General features: G+C 40.1%; 1 protein-coding gene across 3 annotated transcripts in view; it reads left to right on the forward strand.

Annotated features, from left to right (window-relative positions):
* The window catches only part of NCAPD3 (non-SMC condensin II complex subunit D3), a 108052-nt gene that overhangs the window by 65677 nt on the left and 15857 nt on the right, over window positions 1-26518 (forward strand). For all 3 annotated transcript variants that reach the window (XM_027877638.1, XM_027877637.1, XM_027877636.1), the window contains 6 exons: window positions 1515-1594; window positions 12407-12544; window positions 12847-12980; window positions 13241-13440; window positions 15446-15556; window positions 20304-20486. In XM_027877638.1, the coding sequence (XP_027733439.1) occupies window positions 1515-1594; window positions 12407-12544; window positions 12847-12980; window positions 13241-13440; window positions 15446-15556; window positions 20304-20486 (846 nt within the window). The remainder of the gene's footprint in view (window positions 1-1514; window positions 1595-12406; window positions 12545-12846; window positions 12981-13240; window positions 13441-15445; window positions 15557-20303; window positions 20487-26518) is intronic.

The raw sequence follows: 26518 nt of genomic DNA on the forward strand, positions 1-26518 counted from the left end.
GCTATCCACTGAGACATCTAGCTGCCTCCTAGTATTATTATTATTATTAACTATTATTATTTAGGTAGACTTGGACTCAGGTCTCTGAGGTCCATTCTGTCTCTGAGATTCTTTATTTCCTAGAAGTTTGGGGAGAGGTTAATGAACTGAGATGCCAGGGTGTTCAAAGGGTATTCATTGTGAATACTGTCAACAAGAATGATAATGGAGTTGGGGTGGAGAAGAAAACTGTAAGATGGAAACAGAAGTTATTGAGGACATTGGGACAAAGGGTCCCAGTGGTTGCTAGTTGGTAGATCTAGATAGGATTAAGCAAAGAGCTCATCACAAGTGCTTCTGGTTGGACTTAAGCAAAATGTCCTGCTTTGTACCTGACTTTAGAAAATCAGACTCACCTCTAGTTGAGAGCACAGCTTTTCCACATTTTTGTTTATCTATTCTTTGTCTGCAGCTTTGGGCTCAGATATATTAGAGTTATGTGAGGTTTGATTATTTTTACATGAAAAATATGTCTAGACCACTATGGTGGGGACAAGAGTTGCTAGGCTTTAAAAGTAGAAACTTAATTTTAGTTATGTATTCTTCCAATGTATTGGGATTTATAGTAACTTATATGCTAGCCCTTTAACTGAAAGGTAATAGGATTTAGAGCAGAAAGTAACCTTAGAAAGCATCTGGTTCCCACCCACCCTGATTAAAGCTGGGAAAACAGTCCCAGTGTAATGAAGTAATTTGCACAAAGTTACCCAGGTAGGGGGCAGCTAGGTATCACAGTGGATAGAGTGCCAGGCCTGAAGTCAGGAAGACTCATCCTCCTGAGTTCAAATCTGGCTTCAGACATTTACCAACTCTATGACCCTGGGCAAGTCACTTAACCCTGTTTGCCTCAGTTCTTCATCTATGAAATGAACTGGAGAAGGAAATGGCAGACCACTCTAGTATCTTTGCCAAGAAAACCCCAAGTGGGGTCACGAAGAGTTGGACGTGACTGAAATGACTGAACAACAACACTAGCAGTACGGCTGAACCAAGGTCTTCTGATTCCAAATTCACTTTTCCATTTCCATTTTTCCATTCTGCCTTCAAGATCAATCAACAAGCAGTTATTAAGAGCCCATCATGACTTACTGACTTATGTCAGGCATGTACTTTGAATCATTGTACTAATCCTAGTGAAGGTTTTGAACTGATTTGTCTACACTGTCAACAATAATCTTTCCTGACGAGAATGGTTTTTGAGATGGTTGATAGAGATTATGTGGCTATGGAACAGAACAAAACAGATGAGCCTGTGGTTGGCTTTTGGGACATCTGAATTCTTGACTTTTATATCATGAAAACCAAAGTCTAACCAATTGAACTAATGAACCACAGAAAAAAATGAATATCTGGTAAGTAGGGGAATACCTGACATTAAGCAGGGGAAAGTTGCTTTAGGTGGCCAGGTGACTAATCCACTCAAGATCTATGTATTTAGCCAATCTTGAAATGCTCTGTTCTCCGTTTTCCCCTAGGAAGAATTTGTGAAATGGAAGGGGTCGCTGTTCTTTAGGTTTGTAAGTTCTCTTGTGGATCAGCATCCAGACATTTCCAGGTATGATATCTTTTACCAAAATTTTGGTATGTCAGATTACTTAACTGAATATTTATGATCTCTTTTCTGCCTAATTAGTTTAGAATTCAGCATCAGTAAATCAAATAAAATTAGAAAATTTGTGAAAGCAGTGGTGAGCTTTGAACATCATTCAGGCAGTCTTTTTATAAATGTTAATCACATTGAGCAGCACATGATTGTCTTAGCATTAACTATGCTTTGTAACCCTACTTAAGAGTTCTAATAAGAAAATGTGCCCTGGTTGAGTTCGAATTTATAGAGGAGTAGCAATTGGCTCCTAACTTAGTTTTGTTGACCACGAAGTCTAATCATTTGTGAGAGATTCTTGAGTTTCAAAAAACATAGGCTTTATCATATAGAGCTGATGTGTAAAGAGAGGAATCTTAAGAGCTGGAGTGAAGCACTGTGTGTATCAGAGCATATGAATGAATGGATGCATTTATTAAGCACTTACTGTATGCAAAGCACTAGAGATGGTAATAGCAAAGCAGAGGTAGAATCTACTTTCACGGAGTTCACTTTTGAATGAGGGAAACAACACATATAGGAGGTTTCAGCTCCAAGTTAGATAGAAAGGCCTCAGTAGTCCTTGGTGAAGGTATAAGCATTTATATAGCACCTACTATGTGCCAGACACTGTGCTAAGAGCTTTTAAAAAAACAAACAAATATTATCTCATTTCATCTTCACAACTATCCTTCAAGGCAGGCGCTATTATTATCCCCATTTTGTTGTTTAGTTGTTTTTCAAACTCTTGTGTCAAACTCTTCATTACTCTATTTGGGATTTTCTTGGCAAAGATATCAGAGTGGTTTGCCATTTCTTTCTCTAGCTTATTTTATGGATGAGGAATGGAGGCAAACAGGGTTATGTGACTTGCCCAGGGTCACATAGCTAGGAAGTATCTGAGGCCAGATTTGAATTCAGGAAGATGAGTCTTCCCCACTCCAGGCCTGGCACCCTCTCCACCTAGCTGCCCATTTTACAGTTTAAGAAATTGAGGTAAACAAAGGTTAAGTGGTTTGCCCAGGGTCACAGAGCTGAATTTGAATTCAGGTCTTCTGACTCTAGGCCTAGTGCTTTCTCCGTTGAGTCACCAGCTTCCTCTAAGGTACAGCATCAAGCAGATGGCAATTGATCTTTCTTTAAAACCATTTCCACTGATAGCTTCCTATCTGTTTCTGATTTTGAACCATTTGACAAGTCACAAGATTACATGGAAATGAGTCTTACAAGGTGAGACACTCAGATAGGGGAGCTCGGAAAGAAAAGAAAACACGGTACTTTGCCAATTGTTAAATTCTATCCTTCTGTAATAGATTTCCTTTGAAATTTATTTTCAAGGGGGTGAGAAATGATCTGTGACAGAACATGCAACCACTGGATTGTGTTGTATGAATAATTTTTTATAGCAAGTCTGAAATTGGAAAAGGGCATGTTGAATGCCATGGCAAAAGCAACCACTATTGGGAAAAGGTCTTTAAGGAGTTCATTAACTATAAATAGCTTATAATAATGGGTCTCTCTGGTTCTAAATATGGTTTCAAATATTTTCCTCTATGCTCTCTGTAGAAGGACTTTAGTTTCCATTGCATATTTTTTAAGAGAACATTTCATATGTAACAAAACAGTAATAAAAGGTTAATGGTCTAGTTCACATTCTCTAAAGCCATAAATATAAAGTCAAGCATTCCTCCCTTACCTCCTCCATTTCCCACCCCAGTGCCACCCACTCCTTCCACTGTGTCCTCTGGAATACAGAGGACTACTCCAAACTTGCTTGCATCTTTTTCTTTCCCATTCCTTCCGTCTTCTGACTCTCACTGAGTCTTGTCTCCCTCCTGTGATCCCAGAGACTCTCTGGCCACCCTTTCCTGTACTCACCCTCACTATTCTCCTCAGTTCACTGGTTGGGTTGGGGGAGTTGGAATACTTCTTGCTCCCCATGGCCACTTCCAGGTTCTCTGCCTACCTCTGTCACTCAGTAATCTTTACTCCTTTGAGGTTTATTCATTCTTATCCATCACCCAATAAGAATCTGGGTAGCTGTTGTCTGCAGAGTTCAGGAGTGGTCTACATTCTCCTTCCTCAGTGAGTTCAGTACCTGGCTCACAGTACTTTTCTCCTCTGCAACTCCTGCTCCCATACTAGGAGACTTCAATATACATGTTGATAATCCCTCAAACACCATAACTTCCTAGTCCTTTAACTTACTCATTTTCTATGACCTATTCTTCTATCTCACCTTAGCCACATACAAACATGGTCATACCTTTGATCTTGCCATCACCCACATATGTAACACTTCCATATTCATGAACTCCGAAATTTCCCTATCTAATCACAGTCTTTTGGCATTATCTCTTTCCCTCTGCCTTCCAATACTAAATCTTACCCTTTGTCTACATGGTTGACCTCCAGACCATTGGCACCTCAGTTCTCTCTTTTGTACTAGCTGCACTCTCCTACTTTCCCTATCTTGACTCCTTGGTGAACCAGTTGAACTCTACACTGTTTTCTTCTCTTGAGTCTCTGGCTCTTTTATATTGCCACATGTACCCTGCCAAACCTTAGCCTTGGATCACTCCTGCTGTCTGCTGCCTTTGGTCCTACACATGTGTTGCTGAACAAAGGTGGAGAAAATAATGCGACTATTTTGACTGGGCTTAGTATAAATTTATGTTACATAACCTCAACTGGGTCCTAACTGCTGCTCGGCAGTTCTTTCACACCTCTTTAACTCAGGCAGCTAGGTGGCTCAGTGGATAGAGTGCCAGGCCTGGAGTCAGGAAGACATCTTCCTGAGTTCATATCTGGCCTGAGACATTGCCTAGCTGTGTGACCCTCAGCAAGTCACTTAACCCTGTTTGCCTTAGTTCTTCATCTGTAAAATAAGCTGGAGAAGGGAACAGCAAACCACTCTAATATCTTTGCCAAGAAAATACCAAATGGGATCACAAAGATCACATGACTGAACAACCGAAAATTAATTCACTATCCCACTCACCACAGCAGCTCTTCCAAACATTTTTATACAGCTTCCCATGGCTCCTCCCCCTTCCCTCTCATCTGAGAACCTTGCTTCATGTTTTATTAAAAAAATTGAGGCCTTTTACTGAGAGTTCCTCCTTATCTCACATCAGCAGATGCCTTCTCTCCTCTCTCCTTTTTTCACCTCATTTCACATGAAGAGGTGGCCTTTCCCCTTACCAAGGCCAACCCCTGTACATGCACAAGTGATCCCATTTTTTCCTGTCTTACCCAGCAGATTGCCCTCCTCTGGCATCTCCACTCTCATTTGTCTTTAGTCTCTCCCTTTCTACTGGTTCCTTCCCTACTACCTACAAACATGCCCGTATCTCCTAAATTTTTAGAAAGCCCTCATGTAATCCATCCATCCCAACTAGCTCTTGTTCCTATCTCTCTAGCCCTTTTTGACCAAACTCCTCGAGAAGGGTGTCTGCAAGGTACCTTCACGTTCTCTTCTTAAATTTCTGTAATGTCTTCTGACCTCATTATTCAACAGAAACAGCTCTCTCCAAAATTACCAATGATTTTCTAATTACCAAATCCAGTTTCTTTTCTCAGTCCTCGTCCTTCTTGACCTATCTGCAGCCTTTAACACTGTCAATCACCCTTTTGTTCTTGATACTCTTTTCTTTCTAGATTTTCAAGGTACAACTTTCTCCTAGTTTTTCTCCTACTAGTCTGACTGTTCCTATTCAGTCTCCTTTGCTGGATTTTCATCCAGGTTATTCCTGCTAAGCCTGGATGTTTCTCAGTTTGTCCTGGGTTGTCTTCTTGTTCCTTTCTTAACTCTTTCCCTTGGTGATCTCATTAACCCCCATGGATTGATTCAATTATCATCTCTTATCTTGATTCTTAAATCTACTTATATAACCAGACCTCTCTGCTGACCTCCAGCCTTCCATCTCCAATTGCTTATTAGACATCTCAAACTTGATGTCCTGTAAGCATCTTAAACTCAACATGTCCCAAACTGAGCTCATTATTTTTACCCCTAAACCCTTCCCCCTTCTGAAGTTCCCTATTGTCACCACCATTCTCCCAGTCCCCCAGCCTCACAACCTACATGTCATCTTCATCTCCTCACTCTTTCTCACTGCTCATACAAAGTCTATTGCCAAAGGCTGTCAATTTTATGTTTTAACATCTCTCATTTATGCCCTCTTCACCCTTCTGATAACTGCCATTATCCTGGTGTGATGATTCTTCATTTAATTGCTCCTGAACTATTGCAGTGACCTGTTGGAGAATTCCTGTCTGTGGGAATAGTCTCTTCCCACTCCAGTCCGTCCTCCATTCAGCCATCAAAGTGATTTTCCTAAAGTTCAGGTCCAACCGTGGCACTTCCCTACTCAGTAAGCTCTAGTAGCTCCCTTCTTGCCTCCAGGATCAATTACAGAATCTGGTGGTTAGCGTGCAAAATCCTTCAGAAACTAGGGCTCCCTTCCCTGCCACCTTTCCAATCTTATTATACCTTCTACCCCTCCATGTACTGTTTGCTCCAGTGACAGCGGCCTCCTTCCTGTTCTGTGAACAAGACACTCCATCTCCAGGCTCCAGGCATTTTCTCTGGCTGTCCCGCATGACTGGAATGCTCTTCCTCCTCATCTCTGTCTCCGGGCTTCTTTGGCTTCCTTCAAGTCCTAGCTAAAATCGCCTTCTGCAGGATGCATTTCCTAGTCCCTCTTAATTCTAGTACCTTGCCTTTGTTAATTATTTTTTATTTATCCTATGTATAGCTTGTTTGTACACAGTTGTTTGTTGTTTCCCCCTTTATTATTGGGAGCTCCTTGAGATCAGGGACTATTTTTTGTTTTTCTTTGTATGTTCAGTGCTTAGTATAGTAGTGGCACATAGGTGCTTAATAAATATTTATGACTGATTAATTGTGAATTTTCCTTTTTTGGAAAACTGGGAGGTAGACCATGTTAGTTATGTATCACTACCATTAAATAAATTACACTTCTAATACAGAGACCAGGTCTTTGTAGCTCTCAGCATGATGTCTAACATCATCCCAAGCATAATTAGAGGTACTTAATAATATTTTCTAATAATGAACAGAGGGGAAAAAATGTTTTTTAGCCACAAATACAAATTCCCTGACTTTTCTAAATGGTGGACAGGTCATTTGCACATAAAAGAATATTGGTACCTAAAACATGCTGTGAATCTGTTATGGAGGAGGGGGATTATGATACAGAAAGGAATTTGGGGGAGTAGGGAAAAGTTAAAAAAAAAAACCCCAACCAGAAAGAGTAGCTTTTCCTCCCTTCTTCCACTGTCCTATTTCCCTTGCTAACAAGCTATCCATCTCCAAGTTCAGCCTCCCACATTCTGAAATTCTGTTCAAAATCTAGTTTGACTATGAAACCATGCTTTTCCTATCTCCTAAAAGAGCAGTCAGCTTTATAAGTCAATATGTTCTCCTTTCCCTAGCCTAAAAAACATTTTTTGATTTGCCTTAAATATACTCAAGGTAGGAGGCAGCTAGACAGCTCAGTGGATAGAGCACTGGGCCTAGAGTCACGAAATCCTGAGTTCAAATCTGGCCTCACCTACTAAGCTGTGTGACCCGTCCAAGTCACTTAATCTCTGTTTCCCTTAACCACTGGAAAAGGAAATGGCAAATCACTCCAATATCTTTGCCAGTAAAATCCCATGGACGTATGGTCCATGGGGTCATAAAGAGTCAGACACGACTGCACAACAATACTCAAGGCCTTCCATAAAGCCATTTGCTTATGAAGATTTCACAGTGAGGTAACAGGCAGTATTGGCAAAGGAATGAATTTATTTTGAAACCAGAATAACTTCTTTAGGCTCTGGGAACGTATAAGTTTGCTTGGTAGTTGTAGCTGGTCTCATGTTAAATTGACCTTCTGCAATGTATTCTTAAATATGAAATGCTGAGATAGTTTCCCTTGAGTCCACTAGGTGGTACCATTGCAGTACCGTATTCACAGTTCGTAAAGGAACAAATCGCCGATTTCCAGGGAGGACTTACTTAGCAGATTTCTACTTTAGTCTGGCATACAGAATTTGGCCTGGGAGGAAGTGTAAACTAAGTTAGATTTTGCTACCTCTTCCTAAATCTAAAAATGAAAATAAGAGGTCTCTTTCTGGCCTTCTTAGACTATTAGAAATCAAGATTTATGTCTTCAGCAGAATGATACTCGTTGCTTAGGTTTAACTACTTCTGTCCTCTATAGGATAAAGTAACTCTGGATCTTCTAGGGTCTGCAGATAAGTGGAGTTTCTATTTTTTTTTCTGTCCATATTAATTGCTTTGCTAACCTATTGAATTTTATTATAGGACAATTTATATTTAATAATCTAGTCACCTGCTAAGCAAAAAGATTATTTTGAAAAACTTCATCTGAAAAAGACAATATGATTAATCAATACCCCCCTTTCCTTTGTTGTAGTATCAGGTTTTGAAAGTTTAGTCCAAGTTGGAACTTGAGCCTTTAAAAAGCCAACCTGTATAGTGACAGAGATCAAGAATGGATGGCACACACCACCTGTAGCTCCTAGAAACTCATATTGAGGTGCTTGACTGATTCAGCTTTCATTTTAGACCTGAATTTTCTGTAACAATTAATGTTGTTAGTTTTATTTATTTTGATGTCCTTTTAAATGAACTACTCACTAGGGAATAGATTTGTAGGTTGTATGAAAGCCTCCTGATACCTACTTATTCTCTTGACTTTGTGTATGAATAGATCAACATTTGACATTCCAAGCAGCGACCTGAGTAAGGACCCTTCTTTTGGAAATAGTGTATATGATGCTGAGAACCAATAGTAATTGATATAAGTTACTTTAAATTTCAAGAGTAGATTTCCTGTCCTTCTGTGTTTAATAGTGGTCCAACCCAGCCACTGTTATTTGGCGGGAAAGCAAATATTGTTAGAACATGACAAATTAGACATGACAAATTAGACAATAATAAAACATTACAGCTCAGTGAATTGTATATGAGGACTTTTTGATGAAACCTCATCAAGACCTAAGACTTTGTCTATCTCAGCTTTATCAATCATCTTTAACTACTTGATGAGGAACATCTGTCTTTAGGAATCCAACTCTTCTCTGCCAAAACTTCACTGTTTCGTTTGAGGGTCCCCAGGCTCACAACCTTAGCATTATCCTTGGTTCCTCACCATCCCTCACACCATAAATCCAGTAAGTAATTTGCCTAATCTTGTTCTACCTTCATAAATATCTTTTTTTCTCTGCTCATGTAGCCATCACCCCAGTTTAGTGTCACCTGAACTGTTGCAATAACCTTCCAATTGGCCTCCAAGACTCAGGGCTCTCTCTGTGTGAATCCATCCTCTACACAGATACCAAAGTTATATTTTAAAAAATAGTAAAGCTGTCTACTGTGTGCCAGGCACTGTGCTCACTGCTTTACAAATATTATCTCATTTGATAAAGCACAGGTCTGCCTGTCACTTTCTTGCTTAATAAATTCCTCCCTTTTGCCTCTAGGATCAAATATAAGTGCCTATGTCTGTCATTTAAAGCCCTTACAACCTGGCCCTAATCTACCTTTCCAAACAATATATTACTTTCTTTCTCTTACTCTATGGTATAGCTAAACTGGCTTCCTTATTGTTGACTTACACAATACACCTTATTGTTGACTTACACAATACTCCCTGCCTTTGTACTGGCTGTCCCACATACCTAGATTGCATTCCAATCTTACTTCCACTTCTCAGAGTCCTTTCCTTCAAAACCCTGCTTAAGCAATATCTTTCCTATTTTCCTCAACCTCCAGCTCCCAGTGCCCTCCCCTCAAGAAATTTACCTTGTATTTATTTTACATACATTTATTTATATACATGTTGTCTCCCAACAGAATCTAAATCCTGTGAGGGCAGAGAGCTATTTGATTTCTGTCTTTGTGTACCTAGCCCCCAGCACAATGGATGACACCTGGTAGGCACTTTATAAATGCTTGTCATTTGACTGATTGATTGCCATACAGAGCTGGTTATGGACAGCATATTTTATCTAGGATCTACTGGCTAGCTATCATTGCAGTAAACCACTGTTGCATATTGGCTTTGATTTTTTTTTTTCCCCAAGGATTTCCCTTCATTTCAATAGGATTACATTCTTGGCCTCCCAAGCTCCCTAAAGAGTTGCTTCTTGTCTTTTAGGTGAATAGTCAGCTCTTGGTTACATATATATAAAATTACCTGTTCCGTATTTTTTTTCATCTATTCAGGTTTCCAGTGTGTTTTTGAGCCACACCTCCACACTACTGATTATGTATACAAAGAATGTAAACTGATTTTACCATTAGTCTAAGGGGAAAACATTAGGAAGTTAAATTTCCAGAAGCCAAATATAATTTATTTTTGGATTGACCATGCCTTTGCTCTCCCTCCATTAAATTAACATCGACAGTTGAGAGTGTAAACCTTTTGAATTCTATGTGGAAATTTCATTTATACCTCTGAAATGAAAGTTATATATTAATTCAGACAAGGTAGATGGACTAATGCCAGTGTCTTAACTGTATGCTAGTGAAATTTTCTGTTTTGACATATACTGGTAGGTGGAAGAGGCTCCCAGAATACTGTATTTATGTTGGGACTTAGACATAGGAACTACCCCTACTAATCCAGTGGGCCCTCATCAAAGAAAACATTTTGTGCTCTGTGAGCAAAGCAGAATTGTAGTAGCTTTAAAGAAAGGGGAGATGTGCAAACTGGGAGACATTTCTATTCCAAATGTTCATATAGACTGTTTGTGCCTGAGCTATGGCAGAGCCTTCCAAGCTTGTATTGGCCTGATCACCCACAGTCAGACATACTGTACATTGACCCTGACATATGATGCCATTCAAGGGACAGCAATAAATCCAGTGGTTCTAGGTACCTTTCTAGAGCAGTGGTGTCAAACTCAAATAGAAATAGGGACCACTAATCTGTACGTGAGGATTCCTGTAGACCACATATTGACTTAGTTTTAAAATATAATATTATCTATGTTTCATTATAATTGTATTTATTTAGTTAAATATTTCCCAGTTACCTTTTGGTCTGGTTGGGGTCTCACTTGGGGATGTTGTGGCCTGCAGGCTGTATACTTGACACTTTTGTTCTAGAGGGTGTAGAGTCTCAAAGGAAGGTTATCCAGAATATCAGCTGATCATATTGAACAGTAGAGTGGAACATGAGGTATCGATATGGACTTTAAAATGTACATGCACAAATAATGTTAGCATTCTTGCCACTTTAAGGCTTTATAACCAGAAATTGAGAGAGATTATCCTACTCCAGTTTGACCTAACCACCGTCAAGGGGAGATAAAGGAGGAGAGGATTATAACCAGCACCACTCTTCTTTTATTTTTAATTAATTAATTTTAAGCATTCTTTGTTTTTAAATTTTGGGTTCCAAATTCTGTCCCTCTTCCCCCCCACCCATTTTTTTCTTTCAATTTTGTGAGGAAGCCCAATATATGCAATGCTTCTGTGAGAGATGATTGCTGATCCTACTGGCTCAAATTCAATTTGCTTGTGAGTAGATCATTATTTGGAAAAAGAATATCAAGAATGAAGAACTAATATAGCTAATCTGTAATCTTTCAAAGATTCCTGCAACGAGTTTTCTTTGAATTATTTTCTTGATTCACATTGTTATGGATATTAAGCTCAAAATGGAGGGGAAATGGTCCAGGTTTTCTGACTCAGGTCATCATTATAATTTTAACAGCTATAATGACAAGCAGCTTCTGCTTATTGAAGTGGGTTTTTTGTTTGTTTTTGTTTTTTGGGGTTTTTCGTTTTTTGAAGTGTGGCTGAATAACAAATAATAGGCTGTTAAAAATTTGGAAGGCAATCTGGCAGGGAAAGTCTTCACTCTGACCTTGATTGCCAAAAAGGGAAGTTGTTGAGAGACAGGCAAAATGAGCTAAATTTGTATCTTCCTTTTGATCTGAAGCAGCAAGGAACCCTTAGGGACAGACAGGATGCAGCATGTACCAGACAGGTCTTTAAACTCCCTCAACCACCACCTCCTCTCAGGGCAGACAGGCTAGCCTTGCTGAAGCCACAAGGCACCTGCAGGGGAGGAATCAAGCCAACCTGGCCACCTCCTCCTGCCAGGCAGGCCCCAGTGGAGAGAGTCCATAACTCCAGTCATCAAAGCACTGTAGAATAGCAGTGCCCCTCAAACCACCAGCCCAGCTTGCAGCTCAGCCTTTGCAGCTGTCATGGGACCAGCCCTTGTGGAGATATGGCTTGACTGGAACAGCTGCAGCTGCTGAGGACTAGAAAAGTCTTCACCACCAAATGGTTCCGTATCAGAAAATGCACAAAATGGTTCTACCAGTAGAGATCCTAAGTAACACAGAGCCCTTCTGTCTGACTTGCAGTTGAAACCTCCTATCTGTGCCTATTCTCTCCACCCTCGCATCCCACCCCAGCTGAGAATGTGAACTCCTTGAGAGCAAGGACCAGCTAGCCTTTCTATTTCAATCCCAGAATTTAGCACAGTGCATTGCCAATGGCAGGTGCTCAATAAATGCTTTTTTGTTCATTCATTCATTCCTTTGAAGACAACAATGCTTCACTTGATAAGAGGTCAACACTGTGTATTGGGGAAGTATTTATTGGGTGAAAGTATAGTTATTCTTTGCAGTCATACTCTCCATGTGTCTTGCAGAATCATTGATGTGTCTTAGGTGGTTGTTTTCAAGTAGTAAATGGATCCTTTCTGTTTGGTTCCCCTCTCTTTGCAGTTTTGGAGAATTCTGCCTGGTTCACCTGTTATTGAAGAGAAACCCTGGCATGTTCTTCCAGCATTTCATTGAGTGCATTTTCCACTTCAATAGTTATGAGAAGCATGAGAAATACAACAAATTCCCCCAATCAGAGAGGTCAGTAAATCCAGAGTTACTTCTTTCTCAAATTATAGGATTTGGGGTATATGTTCAGCTGTTTTCTACAGAGTAATTAATTAGACTTAAAGCCAGGCCTTTTTTTTTTTTAAACATTTAAATTTACTTGAAGTGGTAGGAGGTGTAAGAATATACTTTGACACCATATTTCTAAAGGAAATGCCTGTAATGGTATCCCATCAGTGTATTTGTGCATTAAGTTTATAGGGTTTAAGTTGGACTTAAAACATTGTAAAGATCTGTTTTTATGTGCACATATTGAAGTTCTGTTTTTGTCATAGAGAAAAACAGCTCTTTTCATTGAAGGGAAAGAATAACAAAGAGAAACGCATGTGGATCTACAAGTTTCTACTAGAGCACTTTACAGATGAGCAGAGATTCAACATTACTTCAAAAATCAGCCTGAATGTTTTGGGTATGCCTGGCATTTTTGGAACAGAATGGATATTTAAAAATAAAAAGCTATACTGATAGTGGACTCAGCAGGTCTGTAGCAAATATGAGCCTCCTGCTGCAAGAAGACCCTTGCTTTTTTGTTTTTCTTCCTAGCATCCACTATTTCCCATTTCACTCCTCCTGGCCTCCCCAGATGGGCCCTCTGAGGGCTATAGCATTATATTCTGTCTGTGGTTTTAAAGTGTTTCTAGAAATCTGATCTTTTGTGCTCTCTCCCAGCTTGCTTTGTGGACGGCGTTCTGCCCCTGGATATGGAAGCCAATGAACTCCTTTCAGATACATTTGAAGTTCTGAGTTCAAAGGAGATCAAACTGTTGGCAATGAGATCCAAACCAGATAAAGACCTCCAGATAGATGATGATGAACTGGCCATGGCTAATGTAGTCTTGCAGGAAGCACAGAAAAAATTAATTTCACAAGTGAGTGTACCATATCTTCTCTTGTAATATATAACCATAGGAATGCACATTGCATATAATTTAAAAAACAGTAAAAACTCTTGGGACTAGTCCTAATTTTTCCACCTGTTAAGTTCTGTCTTGCCAAATTACTTATTCTCTGTGTCCCTTGCCCATTTTATAAAATGGAGCCAAAATTCATCCTATTTCTTGGATACTGAAGGCCCTTTTAAAATTAATGATATATATGCAAGGACATGAAATAGCTTCAGAGGAGAATTCAACAAGAATCATAGAGAACTGGAGCTATGTAGGACCTTAGAGATCTTCATATTCAACCTCGTCATTTTATAATAGAGGCTCAAGAAGTTAAGTGACATACCAAGTGTCATATACAGGCATACCTCAGAGATGTTGTGGATTTGGTTCCAGACCACCACAGTAAAGCTTCTCAGTGGGTGTAACAGTTATGTTTACATTATACTGTTGTCTATTAAGTGTGCAATAGTATTATGTCTAAAAACACAATATACATGCCTTAATTTAAAATACTTTATTGCTAAAAAATGCTAATGATCATCTGAGCCTTCAGCAAGTCATCATCTTTTTTGCTGGTGAAGGGTCTTGCCTCGATGTTGATGGCTGCTGACTGATCAGGGTAGTGTTTGCTGAAGGTTTGAGTGGCTGTGTCAATTTCTTAAAATAAGACAACAATGAAGTTTGCCACATCGATTGACTCTTCATTTTAGGAAATATTTCTTTGTAGCATGTGATGCTGTTTGATAGCATTTTACCCACAGTAGAATTTCTTTCAGAATTGGAATCAGTCCTCTCAAACCTTGCTACTGCTTTATCAACTAAGTTTATGTAATATTCTTCAATATTGTTGTGTCTCAGGGATTAGGGGGGTTCGAGGAGGGGAAGAGAGATGGAGAAACAACTAGTCCATGGAGCAGTCAGAACACACACATTTACTGATTAAGTTCACCATCTTATATAACCATGGTTTATGGCATCCCATAATAATTATAATGGGAACATCAAAGATCACTGATCACAGGTCATCATAACAGAGAATAATAATGAAAAGTTTTGAAATATTGTAAGAATTGCAAGAAAATTTGCAGGAATTGCAAAAAATCGCAAGGATTGCCAAGATGTGATGCAGAGACATGATGTGAGCACGTGCTGTCTGAAAAATGGCATCGATAGACTTACTCAAAGCAGGGTTGCCACAAACCTTCAGTTTGTAAAAAAAAAAAAAAAAAAATACCAGTATCTGTGAAGCACAATAAAGTGAAGTGCAGTAAAATGAGGTGTGCCTGTAATAAGTTAGTGACAGCTTTGGGATTAGATGATTTGGGTCTCTAGACTCTTAGTTCAGTGCTCCTCTTACCATATCATCCTGACTCAGGAACGTCTTTAGATTAAAGAGGAGAAATCATATTTGGGTTGAATGCTTTCCCACTATAACTATATTTAATTCTAAGAATTTAAGTGTAGAAAAAATTTGATGTTAGTAACCAATCTGAGTTATAAACTATCAAGAAATATTAAATTGCATATTTATTAAATGTTTATAGCAAACCCAGCACTCTGCTAGGTGCTTTGGAAAATACAAAGAACTTTAAAACTGTAGAGCCTAACCATTGAGAGTTCATATTTAGGACACTTTTGCCAGTAGCAAAATGAAATGTCTTTTTAGCTACCTGGCATGAAACTTGTTTTAGTTTCATTTCATAGGAAAGAAACTCGATTAAGCGGGCTGTATGTAGAGCCAAGAGCTGAGGCTCAAGGTTTCTTTCTGAAATGCTGTGGGACTTTCAGGAAGTCATTTTACCTCTTTCTGATAGTTTCCTTATTTAAAAAGTGAGGACAATACCCATCTTATTTCTGTTTCCCAACCTTGTCTAAGTTTGTGAGATAAGAAAAAAAATCAACAACATTAAAAACTGTGGGAAAAGGTTCTGCCATTCAGAAGTTTATAATTTAGGTTATCTAAAACATAGTTACTGTATGACTATAGGTTCAGAAGAGGAATTTCATAGAAAATGTTATTCCAATTATCACATCCCTGAAGTCAATGCTGGAACAGAATAAGATCCCGGCCTTGAGGGACCTCATGAACTATCTCAGGGTAAGTAAAATCACTGGACTTCTTCATTGATGTAAGACTACCAATGTGTTACTTCGGATCCCCTGGTAGTTTTGATGGGGGCGGGTATGCATGGGCCCTTAACGTGTTTCATAGTGTTTGTGAATGAGGCAGACTGTTGTGTTTTGAAAGTGAAATTACCAGACCCAGCCATTTGCTGTTTCAGCTCAGATACTGCTATTGACTGCTTTGAAGTTGAACTTTCTGTCTTCTGTACAATTGATTTTATGGAAAGCTAAATCTCACACTTTACTGAACATGTCTTAAAGTGCTGGTCCAGGTTAGATTTGAGTATATCTCAAATGTTGGTATAAAGCGCAAGAGGTTTAACAAAAATCATGTAGTGAAACAAAAGGTGAAGAATATCAAAGGAAATGAGAAAAAAAAAGTGGGAAGGAAGGAAGCCTAATAGCCCCAGATCTAATACTATATTCACAAAGTAGGAATTATCAAAACTATTTTGTACTGGTTAAAAAATAGAAAAGCTTGTCAGTAGGACAGATAAGGTCCAAGATCTAGAGCAAAAGAGCATCGCAGATTAGTGTTAAATAAACCCAAAGACTCAGAGTATTGGGATAAGGACTCACAAGTGGAAAAATTGGAAAGCAATCTGGCAGAAATGAAGTTTAGACCCATACTTCCCACCATGTACAAAGGTAAACTCTAAATGGATACAATACCTAGATATAAAAAATCACATCATGGGGCAGAGCCAAGATGGTAGAGTAAAAGCAGTGACTGGCTTGAGCTCTCCCCCAAACCCCTCCAAATACCTATAAAAAATGGCTCTAAATAAAGGGGAGAGGGAGGAGAGGGACGCAGTTTGGTGTGGGTGTGCAGGCAAAACAGACTTCAGTGAACCTGGAGCAGACCTCAGAGGACTGAATCACAGACATCTGTGGCGGTTTCCACACTTCTCAACCAAAGAACGCCAAAGACAACTTATAAGGTCAGTAGGAAAAGTCTGTGACCCCAGTGAGAGAGAAGCTCGGTCCCAGCCCCAGTCCCTGCGCATGGCCCCAGGGTGGCGGCTGCTTCTGGAGCTTCCAGCCATGGACTGAGAGGGAATCGAGTGACTGATCAGAGGGGGCTTGCAGGGATCTTTTTGCTGGTGCTGAGGCGGGATTCTCTTGCTTTGCCTTGTGCTTGGATCTGGATCGAAGTTCTGGGTGGCGGTCCTGGGGAGAGGAGGAGTGCTGGCATGGTGGAGCTTATGGTGGTGGTGGAGAGGAAATCCTCCTCACAGTTCCAAAGCAGAAAACAATGCTCATAGTTACTCCCAAACCAGAGCACAGGCCAGGAAAGGAGTAAATACCTCACCCCTTATTATACCACCTTGGAAGAACTGAAAATTTACAGATCCCTAGAAGTATCTCTGAAAACAGCTGCACAAAACCCCCGAAGCTTGGGACAGAACATTCTCCACACTGGAAGTAGATCCCTACCTTAACAAAGAGTTTAAAACTCAAGTTTTAAACTGGCTGGGATCATGAGGAAACTGCACCAAAAGTCAGACCATAGAATCTTTCTTTGGTGACAAAGAAGATCAAAACATACAACCAGAAGAAGACAACAAAGTCAAGATCCTACATCCAAAGCCTCCACGAAAAATGTGAATTGATCCCAGGCCATGGAAGAGCTCAGAAAAGGATTTTATGAAGCAAGTAAGAGAAGTAGACAAAAAACTGGGAAGAGAAATGATGGTGATGCAAGAAAATCATGAAAAACAAGTCAACAGCTTGCTAAAGGAGACCCAAAAAAAAATACTGAAGAAAATAACACCTTAAAAAATAGCCTAACCCAAATGGCAAAAGAGGTCCAAAAAGCCAATGAGGAGAAGAATGCCTTAAAAAGCAAAATTGGCCAAATGGAAAAGGAAGTCCAAAATCTTATTGAAGAAAATACTTCCTTAAAAATTAGAATGGAGCAATTGGAAGCTAGTGACTTTATGAGAAACTGAGACACTGTAAAACAAAACCAGAAGAATGAAAAAATAGAAAACAATGTGAAATATCTCATTGGAAAAACAACTGACCTGGAAAATAGATCCAGGAGAGAGAATTTAAAAATTATTGAACTCTCTGAAAGCCATGATCAAAAAAAGAGCCTAGACATCATCTTTCAAGAAATTATCAATGAAAACTGCCCTGATATTTTAGAACCAGAGGGCAAAATAGAAATTGAAAGAATCCACCGATCTCTTCCTGAAAGAGATCCCCAAAGGAAAACTCCTAGGAATATTGTAGCCAAATTCCAGAGTTCCCAGGTCAAGGAGAAAATATTACAAGCAGCCAGAAAGAAATAATTCAAGTATTGTGGAAACACAACCAGGATAACACAAAATTTAGCAGCTTCTACATTAAGGGACTGCAAGGCTTGGAATATAACATTCCAGAGGGCAAAGGAGATAGGATTACAGCCAAGAATCACCTACCCAGCAAAACTGAGTATAATCCTTCAGGGGAAAAAATGGATATTCAGTGAAATAAAGGACCTTCAAGCATTCTTGATGAAAAGACCAGAGCTGAATAGAAAATTTGACTTTCAAATACAAGATTCAAGTGAAACATGAAGAGGTAAACAGAAAAGAGAAATCATAAGAGACTTATTGAGGTTGAACTGTTTACATTCCTTCATGGAAAGATGATATTTGTAACCCATGAGACCTTTTTCAGTGTTAGGGTAGTTGGAAGGAAAAAAAATTATACGTGTAGATAGATAGATAGGTAGATAGATAGATAGGTAGGTGGGTAGAGGGCACAGGGTGAGTTGAAGATGAACGGGTGATATTAGGAGAATAAAATTAAGGGGTGAGAGGATTATACTGGGAGAGGGAAAAAGGGAGAGGTAGAATGGGGTAAATTATCTCACATGAAACAGACAAGAAAAGGCTTTTACAGTGGAGGGGAAACGGGGGAAGGTGAGAGGGAATGAGTGAATCTTATTCTGATATGATTTGGCTTAAGGAGGGAATAACATACACACTCAGTTGGGTATGGAAATCTATTTTACCCTACAGGAAAATAGGGAAGAAAGGGACAAGAGAGCAGAGGGATGATAGGGGGGAGGGCAGATTGGGGGAGGGGGTAATCAGAAGCAAACACTTCTAAGGAGGAACAGGGTCAAAAGAGAGAGTAGAATAAATGGGGGGTGGGATAGGATGAAGGGAAATAGACTTAGTTTTTCACAACATGACTACTATGCAAGTGTCTTGCATGACTATACATGCATAACCTGTATCGAGTTGCTTGCCTTCTCAATGAGGGTGGGTGGGGAGGTAGGAAGGGAGAAAATTTGGAACCTAAAGTTTTAAAAAGAAATGTTAAAAATTGTTTTCACATGCAACTGAGGAATAAGATATATAGGCAATGAGGTATAGAAATCTATCCTGCTCTACAGGAAAATAGAAGGGGACGGGGATAAGAGAAGGGAGGAGAGATAGAAGAGAGGGAAGACTAAGGGAAGGGGTATTCAGAATGCATGCCATCTTGGGGTGGGGGGAGGGATGATATGAGGAGAAAATTTGGAACTCAAAATCTTGTGGAAGTGAATGTTGAAAACTAAAAATAAATTAATTAAAGAAAGAAATGATTTGTTGATTTAATTTAGTTGAAAATTTTATAATGGAAATTAAAGGGAAAATGTGAAAAAAAATTTTTAAATTTTAAAAAGTCACATCATAAAACAAATTATGGAGGATCAAGGAAGAGATTATCTTTCTGCTATGGATAAAAGAAGAGTTCATGATCAAAAAAGTATTACAGAAAATAAAATAGACAATTTTGATTACATAAAATGGGGGGAAAATTATATAAACAAAATTAGTACAGCTAAAATTAGAAGGAAAAAATTTGCACCAAATTTTTCTGATAAGGGTCTAACATTCAAGATATCAAAGGAACTGGTGAAAACATTTAAGAACAAGAGCCATTCCCCAAGAGATAAATGATCAAAGTATCTGAACAGGTATTTTTCAGAGGAAGAAATTCAAGCTATCAAAAGCTATATGAAGAAGTAAATTATTGTCAGAAAAATGCAAACTAAAACCATTCTGAGCTTCTGTCTGCGACAGATAAGTATTGACAATTGAGCTTCCTTGGTCATTTCTTTCCTCAGAGAATGACAAAGGCCAATATCCAAGTCAGTTGTAAGGGCCAGTCTAAGTGTTCTAGAAACTATTCTTAAGTAATCAACACTGTTTGCTCCCATTGGGTTGTGATCAGTTAAGATAAAATTCAAGGGGGCCCAGTGGATAGAGCACCAGCCCTAGAGTCAGGAGGCCCTGAGTTCATATCCAGCCTCAGATACATCACATTCACTAGCTGTGTGACTCTGGGCAAGTCACTTAACCCCAAATTGCCTTAGCAAAAACAAAAAACAAGACATAGTTGAAAGAGTACTGAATCTGGTTTCAGAGGACCCAGACTGCCACTTATTATCCATCTCATCCTAGCCACATTACTTAATATCTTTCAATTTCAGTTTCCGTATATGTAAGATAAAGGGGTTAGACAGGATGGGCCTCTGAGGTACCTTCTAACTTTATGTCTATGATTTTACACTCCTAAATACAAATATCATACATGTTCCTTAGTGACATCTTGTTAATTTAACCTATGCATTTGCCTTTCGGCAGAATAAATCTTGTCATTGATGTTATAAGTAGTTGAGACAACTTATTTACTTCAGTTAAAAAAAAATCAAAGAATGTTCTCTGGGTCTGTTCTAGGAAGTGATGCAAGATTATCGAGATGAAATCAAAGATTTTTTTGCAGTTGACAAACAGCTGGCTTCAGAACTTGAATATGACATGAAGAAATATGAAGAGCAGCTGGCAAAGGAACAAGAAGTGGCAGAACAAAGAAACACAGAAAGAATGGCTGAGATCTCAGGCACCCTAGCACTAGCACAGGTAAGTAAGGGGCTCTGAATAAGGCTGGTCCTGCAGAACTAGCAGGCAACTGAAGAGTGCCCAGTGAGTGATACTTCCTAAATCCTGAATCAGAAGTATGTTGAACTAACATTTCTTGTATATTTTCTGGCTACCATTGGATTTCTCTTGACTGTTGTGTTTCCATTTACAATAAGAAGGTAAGATACCTAGACTTCTGAGAATGGCTTTCTCTCAAGCTGAAGAGTATCTTGTCCTAGACTCAATAAGGAGCTGCTGAAGAATCTTGGGGGATGGGAGGGAGAAGAGGAGGTGGAGAATTAACATTACCAGACCTCTGTTATTTTAGTAGTTGTGTGGAGGATAGATTTGAGAGGGGAAAGACTGAATGCCAGAAAGCTGCCAGTTAGGTGGCCAGTATAATAATAAGCAAGAGACCATAAAGGCCTGACTTAGTCACATTTCTTTGTAACTGGAGAGAAGGGGACTGTTTTGAGAGCTCTTGGAAAGGTCAAATTCACAAGACTTAGTAAGTGTTGAGAATGTCTCTGAGGATGAGAATCTAGGTGACTAGAAGGATAGTGGTGCCCTCAAGAAAAATAAGGAAGTTTAGGGGCAAGGAGGACAGTGGGGTTCTGTTTGGGTATGCCAAGTTTGGGGTGCCTACATAGCAGCTAAGTGTCCAGCAGGAGGGTTGGAGCTCAGAGGAAATGTTATTGCTGCATATATGGAGCTCGAGGGCATCTTCATGTAGATAATTGAATCCAGGAGAACTTATAAGAGAGAGGGTAAAGAGAGGGAAAAGAAGAGGGCCCAAGATGAAGCCTTGCTGGGACTCTCAGAGGGCAAAGAGGTCTAAGGAGTGGTCAGACAAGTTAGAGAAGGATGCCTGAATGAAGGTCAGTGACTCAGTGATGAAGAGATCTTTAGAGAGGCAGTGTGGCATAAGCTGTAGATAACTGAGCTTAAGAATCAAGAACATCTAAATTCCAATCCTGCCTCTGACATTTAGTAGCTTTGTGACCATGGAGGAGTTATTTAGCTTCTCTGAGCCCCAACTTCTTCATCTCTAAAATGTGAATAATCATAAAAGCAAATACTGTATGCAAAGCATCTTGCCAACTCTAAAGTGCTACATAAATATCAACTATTATCATTGGCAACCTTGGAGAAAGCAGTTTCAATTAAGTGATCTGGTTGGAAGCCAGGTGGAAGGGCTTAAGAAGTGAGTGGGAGGTGAGAAGTTGGAAGAAATAAGTGGATGAATTTTTCTGAGTTTGGCTGTGAAAGGGACGGTGAGAGAGAGCAAAAGAAAAGATATCTTGTGATGGGATAGCAGAGTTAAGTGAAAGTTCATTAAGGATGGAGGAGACCTGGGCATGTTTGGAAATAGCTCCTGGAGAACGTGGACAGTGATGGGTTCAAGGCTTGGCAAAGAGAAGGGTCACCTCCTGTCAGAGACTGGAGTGAAGAATAAGAGAATGAGAGGTGTTTTGAAGTATAGAAGAGAAGTAGGAACTTGCAATGGCTAGCCTCTCTATTGTGAGGAAAGCTGGAGGTAAGGTAAGAAGGAGGACACTGGTACCAGAGAAAAAGGGAGAGTTTGGAACAGCCACTGTGGGGAATACAGTAGAAAAACAAATCAGGAAAGAATAATGGGATTACTGTGCAGCAGTAAGGGGCCAATTGAGATTGTGTAACATAACATTTGTGTTTCTCAGAGGCAAGGTGGTATAATACATAAAAAGTCAGAAAGAACTAACTTCTATTCCCTCCTCTGACTGGAGAGCTACTGAATCTCTCAGTGGTAATCCAGGCAAGTCTCTAAGACCAAGTCACTTAATCTCTCAGTGATGATCCAAGCAAGTTTCTAAGACTGTGCATTGCAGAACAGTTGTTGAATCGTGTAATGGATCTGGTTTACACAGCCTTGTGACTTCTTCCAGCAACCTTTAGTAGTACATAATTAGGGGTGAAGAAGATGGATAGTTGGGGATATCCTAGAGTTACAGTTTAGGTATTTGATTCATTCACAATTTTTGTGCAAACAATACCCTTTTTTTGTGCCTATAGTACATGATCATTTTGGATGCTTTTATATTTATTGGCTACCTCTTTTGAAAAGCCTGTTTATTATAAGAAGATGCCTTTGATAACTATAGACTAATATAGAGAGAAATAATTATCAGAAAACATCTGGGTTTTTTAACTTTTTTTTAAAGCTTTTACACAGAAATATTTACTTCAGAATATATAGTTACAAATATATAAACTTATTCCCAAAACATGGGAGACTTCCTCCTCTTCCACTGCACCATCTCAGTCTCTGGAAAGAGGAAGAGGATTAGGTTCATAGCTTCGCTCAGTTCCCATAGAGTACAGTCTCCTTTCCAAACTGAAAACCCTGCTGAGTCTCCAGACCCAGCCACGTGGGCTTCTCAGGGATTCTGTGCTTTGTTGGCTAGCTGCACCATCCCATCTACAGATATGACTCCAAGATTGCCATTTTTTGAACTTCCCAGTCCCATTAGGATCACCTCCAAATAAATCAAATACTTGAAACTGAGAAGGACAGACAACATAGAACAGAGACAAAACACCTCCAGCCCCATTTCTCAGAGCCATGATAAAGGAGGGAAAGCAGGAGAAATAAAGTCATTCCCTTCTCACTGGTTCAATTCCTTTGGTTCAGTTTCCCATTGGTTCAGACTTGTGGACAAAGCAGATAAGAGCTGCTAGAAAGAAAGCAAATAGTATAGTCTGTTCAGTTTTAAAGACACAGGCAGCTAATCAAAGGAAGCTACCCTGACCCATGTAGTAGGGGACACATTGCTCTCCCTTTCAGTCAAACTAGGCATTATAAAGGCGCTTCAAGGGCATCTCCATAGCAGAACTGCGTATGCCCAGAGAAGTCTGGGATACACATTTCCCCATTTGAAATTTGCCTTCCCATCAAATTAGAAGGGATATATATTTTTTTCTTAACATAGTACTCATCCCACATTCAGAACAGATCTCTATGGTTTCTGAGGAGGCATGAACAATATCCTTTCACTTGCTTCCCCAGTGCCATACAATAAAGTCTCCAAACAGCCAGTGTTACATTATTATATGCAATCCTACGTGTAGAGATGAAAATCAAAATTATCTCCAAATACAAAGTTCTATAGATTCATGGAAGTCGGAACATTTATTTCACAAAGTTCCCCAAATTAGTCAACAAAAGTAGAAGCATTTTACAAAGTTTACCAAATATCTCTACTTGCTTAGCCTTGTTAGCCTTATAGGACCTTTCTTAACCCATGAATTAAGTCCTTTTTTCTCCAAAACTTAATTATTTGGGAAAAAAATTCAATTTTTAAAATTTTGAGTTCCAGATTTTCACCTCTCCAGCCCCTCCCCTCCCCATTGAGAAGGCAAGCAGTGTGATACTCATTATACATGTGAAATCATGCAAAATGTATTTCTGTATTAGCCATGGTGCCAAAAAAAGAGGAAGGAACAGTAAAGTGAAAAACAGTATATTTCAGTCTGCACTAAGAGTTCATCACTTCTCTCTCTGGAGGTGGATAGCATTTTTCATGATGAGTCCTTTGGAATTGTTATGAATCATTGTATTGATCAGAGTTACTAAGTCTCAGAGTTACTAACTCTTTTATAGTTGATCTCGGTTACAATATTGCTGTTTTTATGTACAGTGTTCTCCTGGTTCTGCTCACTTCAATTTGCATTAGTTAAGTCTTCCCAGGTTTTTCGGAAACCATCCTGCTCATCATTTCTTACAACACAGTAGTATTCCATTACAGTCATACACTACAATGTGTTAAACCAAGGGTGGGGAACCTGTGGCCTCAAGCCCTCTAGGTCCCCAAATGTGACCCTTTGACTGAATCCGAACTTCACAGAACAATCCCCTTAATAAAAGGATTTATTCAAACCATTCCCCGATTGATGAGCATCCCCTCAATTTCCAATCCTTTGCCAGCACAAAAAGAGCTGCCATAAATATTTTTGTACATATAGGTCCTTTTCCTTTTTTTTAATTTAATCTCTTTGGAATACAGACCTAGTAGTATTGCTAGGGTCACAAGGTATGCATAGGAAGGTAGAGCCAAGATAGCAGATTATATAAAGGCAGAGACTCACCTGAGCTCTTTCCCAAACCCTTCCAAGTACTTTCAAAAAAATGACTAAACAAATTCTAGAGCAGCAAAACTCACAAAAATATGGAATCAAACACATTTCCAGCCCAAGACAACTTAGAAGGTCAGCAGGAAAGGTCTGTTGCACATGGGTGAGAGTGGAGCGCAATCCAGTACAGGCCTTGGGAGTGACTGAATCAGCAGTGGCAGGGGCTGCTTCCTGAGCTTTCAGGCCGCAGACGGTAAGGGGGTCAAACAACTGATCAGAAGGAGATTACAGGGTATACCGGCCGCACGCCAACCTTCTGCCGGCCACACGCCGGTACCCGCTCCTCCTATAAGGAGCACACTACCAGAGTCATACTCACACTCGAGTCTTCGGTACTCTGCCGGATAACCACACAGAGACGAGCCATTGGGAGGTGCCAACGCCAGAGCTTTATTCAGAGGCCATCACAGCAAGCCATCATAGCAAGCCCAAGCAGCAAGGCCAGAGCAACAGGGCAGGAGCCAGGAGAGAGAGCCAGCGTGATCTGACCACGCTTGTTCCTAAATACCTACCTAGCCCCTCCTCCCCAGCCCGCTTACTAGCCAATGATTGTAGGGTCAGATACCAGAAGGGGCTATCTGAGTTTAGCACTCCAAGGGGGAGGGAGTGATGTAGGAGGCCAGGACCGGATACAGGGAGGACGCATCTGGGATTAGCACATAGACAGAGTACGTGACCTAGGAAGTCAGACTCAGACACTGGGAGGAGGGGTCTGGGTCAGTGCTGCACAAAGGGACCCAGGAAGTCAGGAAGGTCACAAGAGGCGTCTGGGGATGACGTTGCATATGGGGAGGGGACTAAGCAAAGGGAACTCAGTCCTCTGCCGTCCCAGTCCCACGTGGCACTGCCCCTTGCCTCAGGAGCTCAAGCTCCGGCTACTTCCTTGCACCCAGCTTATCTCACAAGCACTGCCCACTACCTCAGGGCTTCTCCGTATCCAGCCCCTCCCAGTTCACCACGACTCTGCCTACCACAGCCCCTGCCTCGACTTCCAAATACCCAGATCTTACCCTACTCTTGCCACAGCGCCCAACCTGGTAGCTGCCGACATCAGACAGTCCCTTACAACAGGGGTCTTTTTTGCTAGCACGGAGGCAGAACTCTGTTGCTTTGCCCATTCTCAGATTCATGTCACAGTCCTGGGTGGCAGTCCCAGGTTGAGGAGGAGCACTAGCATAGCAGAGCTTGCAGCCCCAGTGGAGGGGTAACCCTCCTCACAGTTACAGGGCAGAAAAGAATGCTTGTGGTCACTCACAGACCAGAGCACAGGCCAGGAGAGGAGTAAACACCTCTCCTTAGATCATACCACTGTGGAAGAGGTGAAAACTTATAGGTCCCTAGAAGTATCTCTGAAAAGAGCTGCACAAAACACCTCAAGCATGGTACAGTGCACCTTCCACCCTGGAAGCAGAGCCCTACTTTAACAAAGAGTTAAAAATCAAGTAATAGGTTGGGAAGATGAACAAACAATGGAAAAAACTCTTGACTATTGAAAGTTACCATGGTGGCAAGGAAGATCAAAACACACACTCAGAAGAAGACAGCAAAGTCAAAGCTCCTACATCCAAAGCCCCCAAGAAAAATATGAATTGGTCTCAGGCCATGGAAGAGCTCAAAAAGGATTGTGAAAATCAAGCAAGAGAGGTAGAGGAAAAATTGAGAAGAGAAATGAGAGTGATACAAGAAAATAATGAAAAACGAGTCTTGGTAAAGGAGACCCAAAAAAATATTGAAAATAACACCTTAAAAAATAGACTAGACCAAATGGCAAAAGAGTCCAAAGAGCCAATGAAGAGAAGAATGCCTTAAAAAGCAGAGTTGAACAAATGGAAAAGGAAGTCCAAAAGCTTACTGAACAAAAT

Source organism: Vombatus ursinus, unplaced genomic scaffold (genome assembly GCF_900497805.2).
Source record: "Vombatus ursinus unplaced genomic scaffold, bare-nosed wombat genome assembly UNPS02014813.1, whole genome shotgun sequence".
Taxonomy (NCBI): Eukaryota; Metazoa; Chordata; class Mammalia; order Diprotodontia; family Vombatidae; genus Vombatus; species Vombatus ursinus.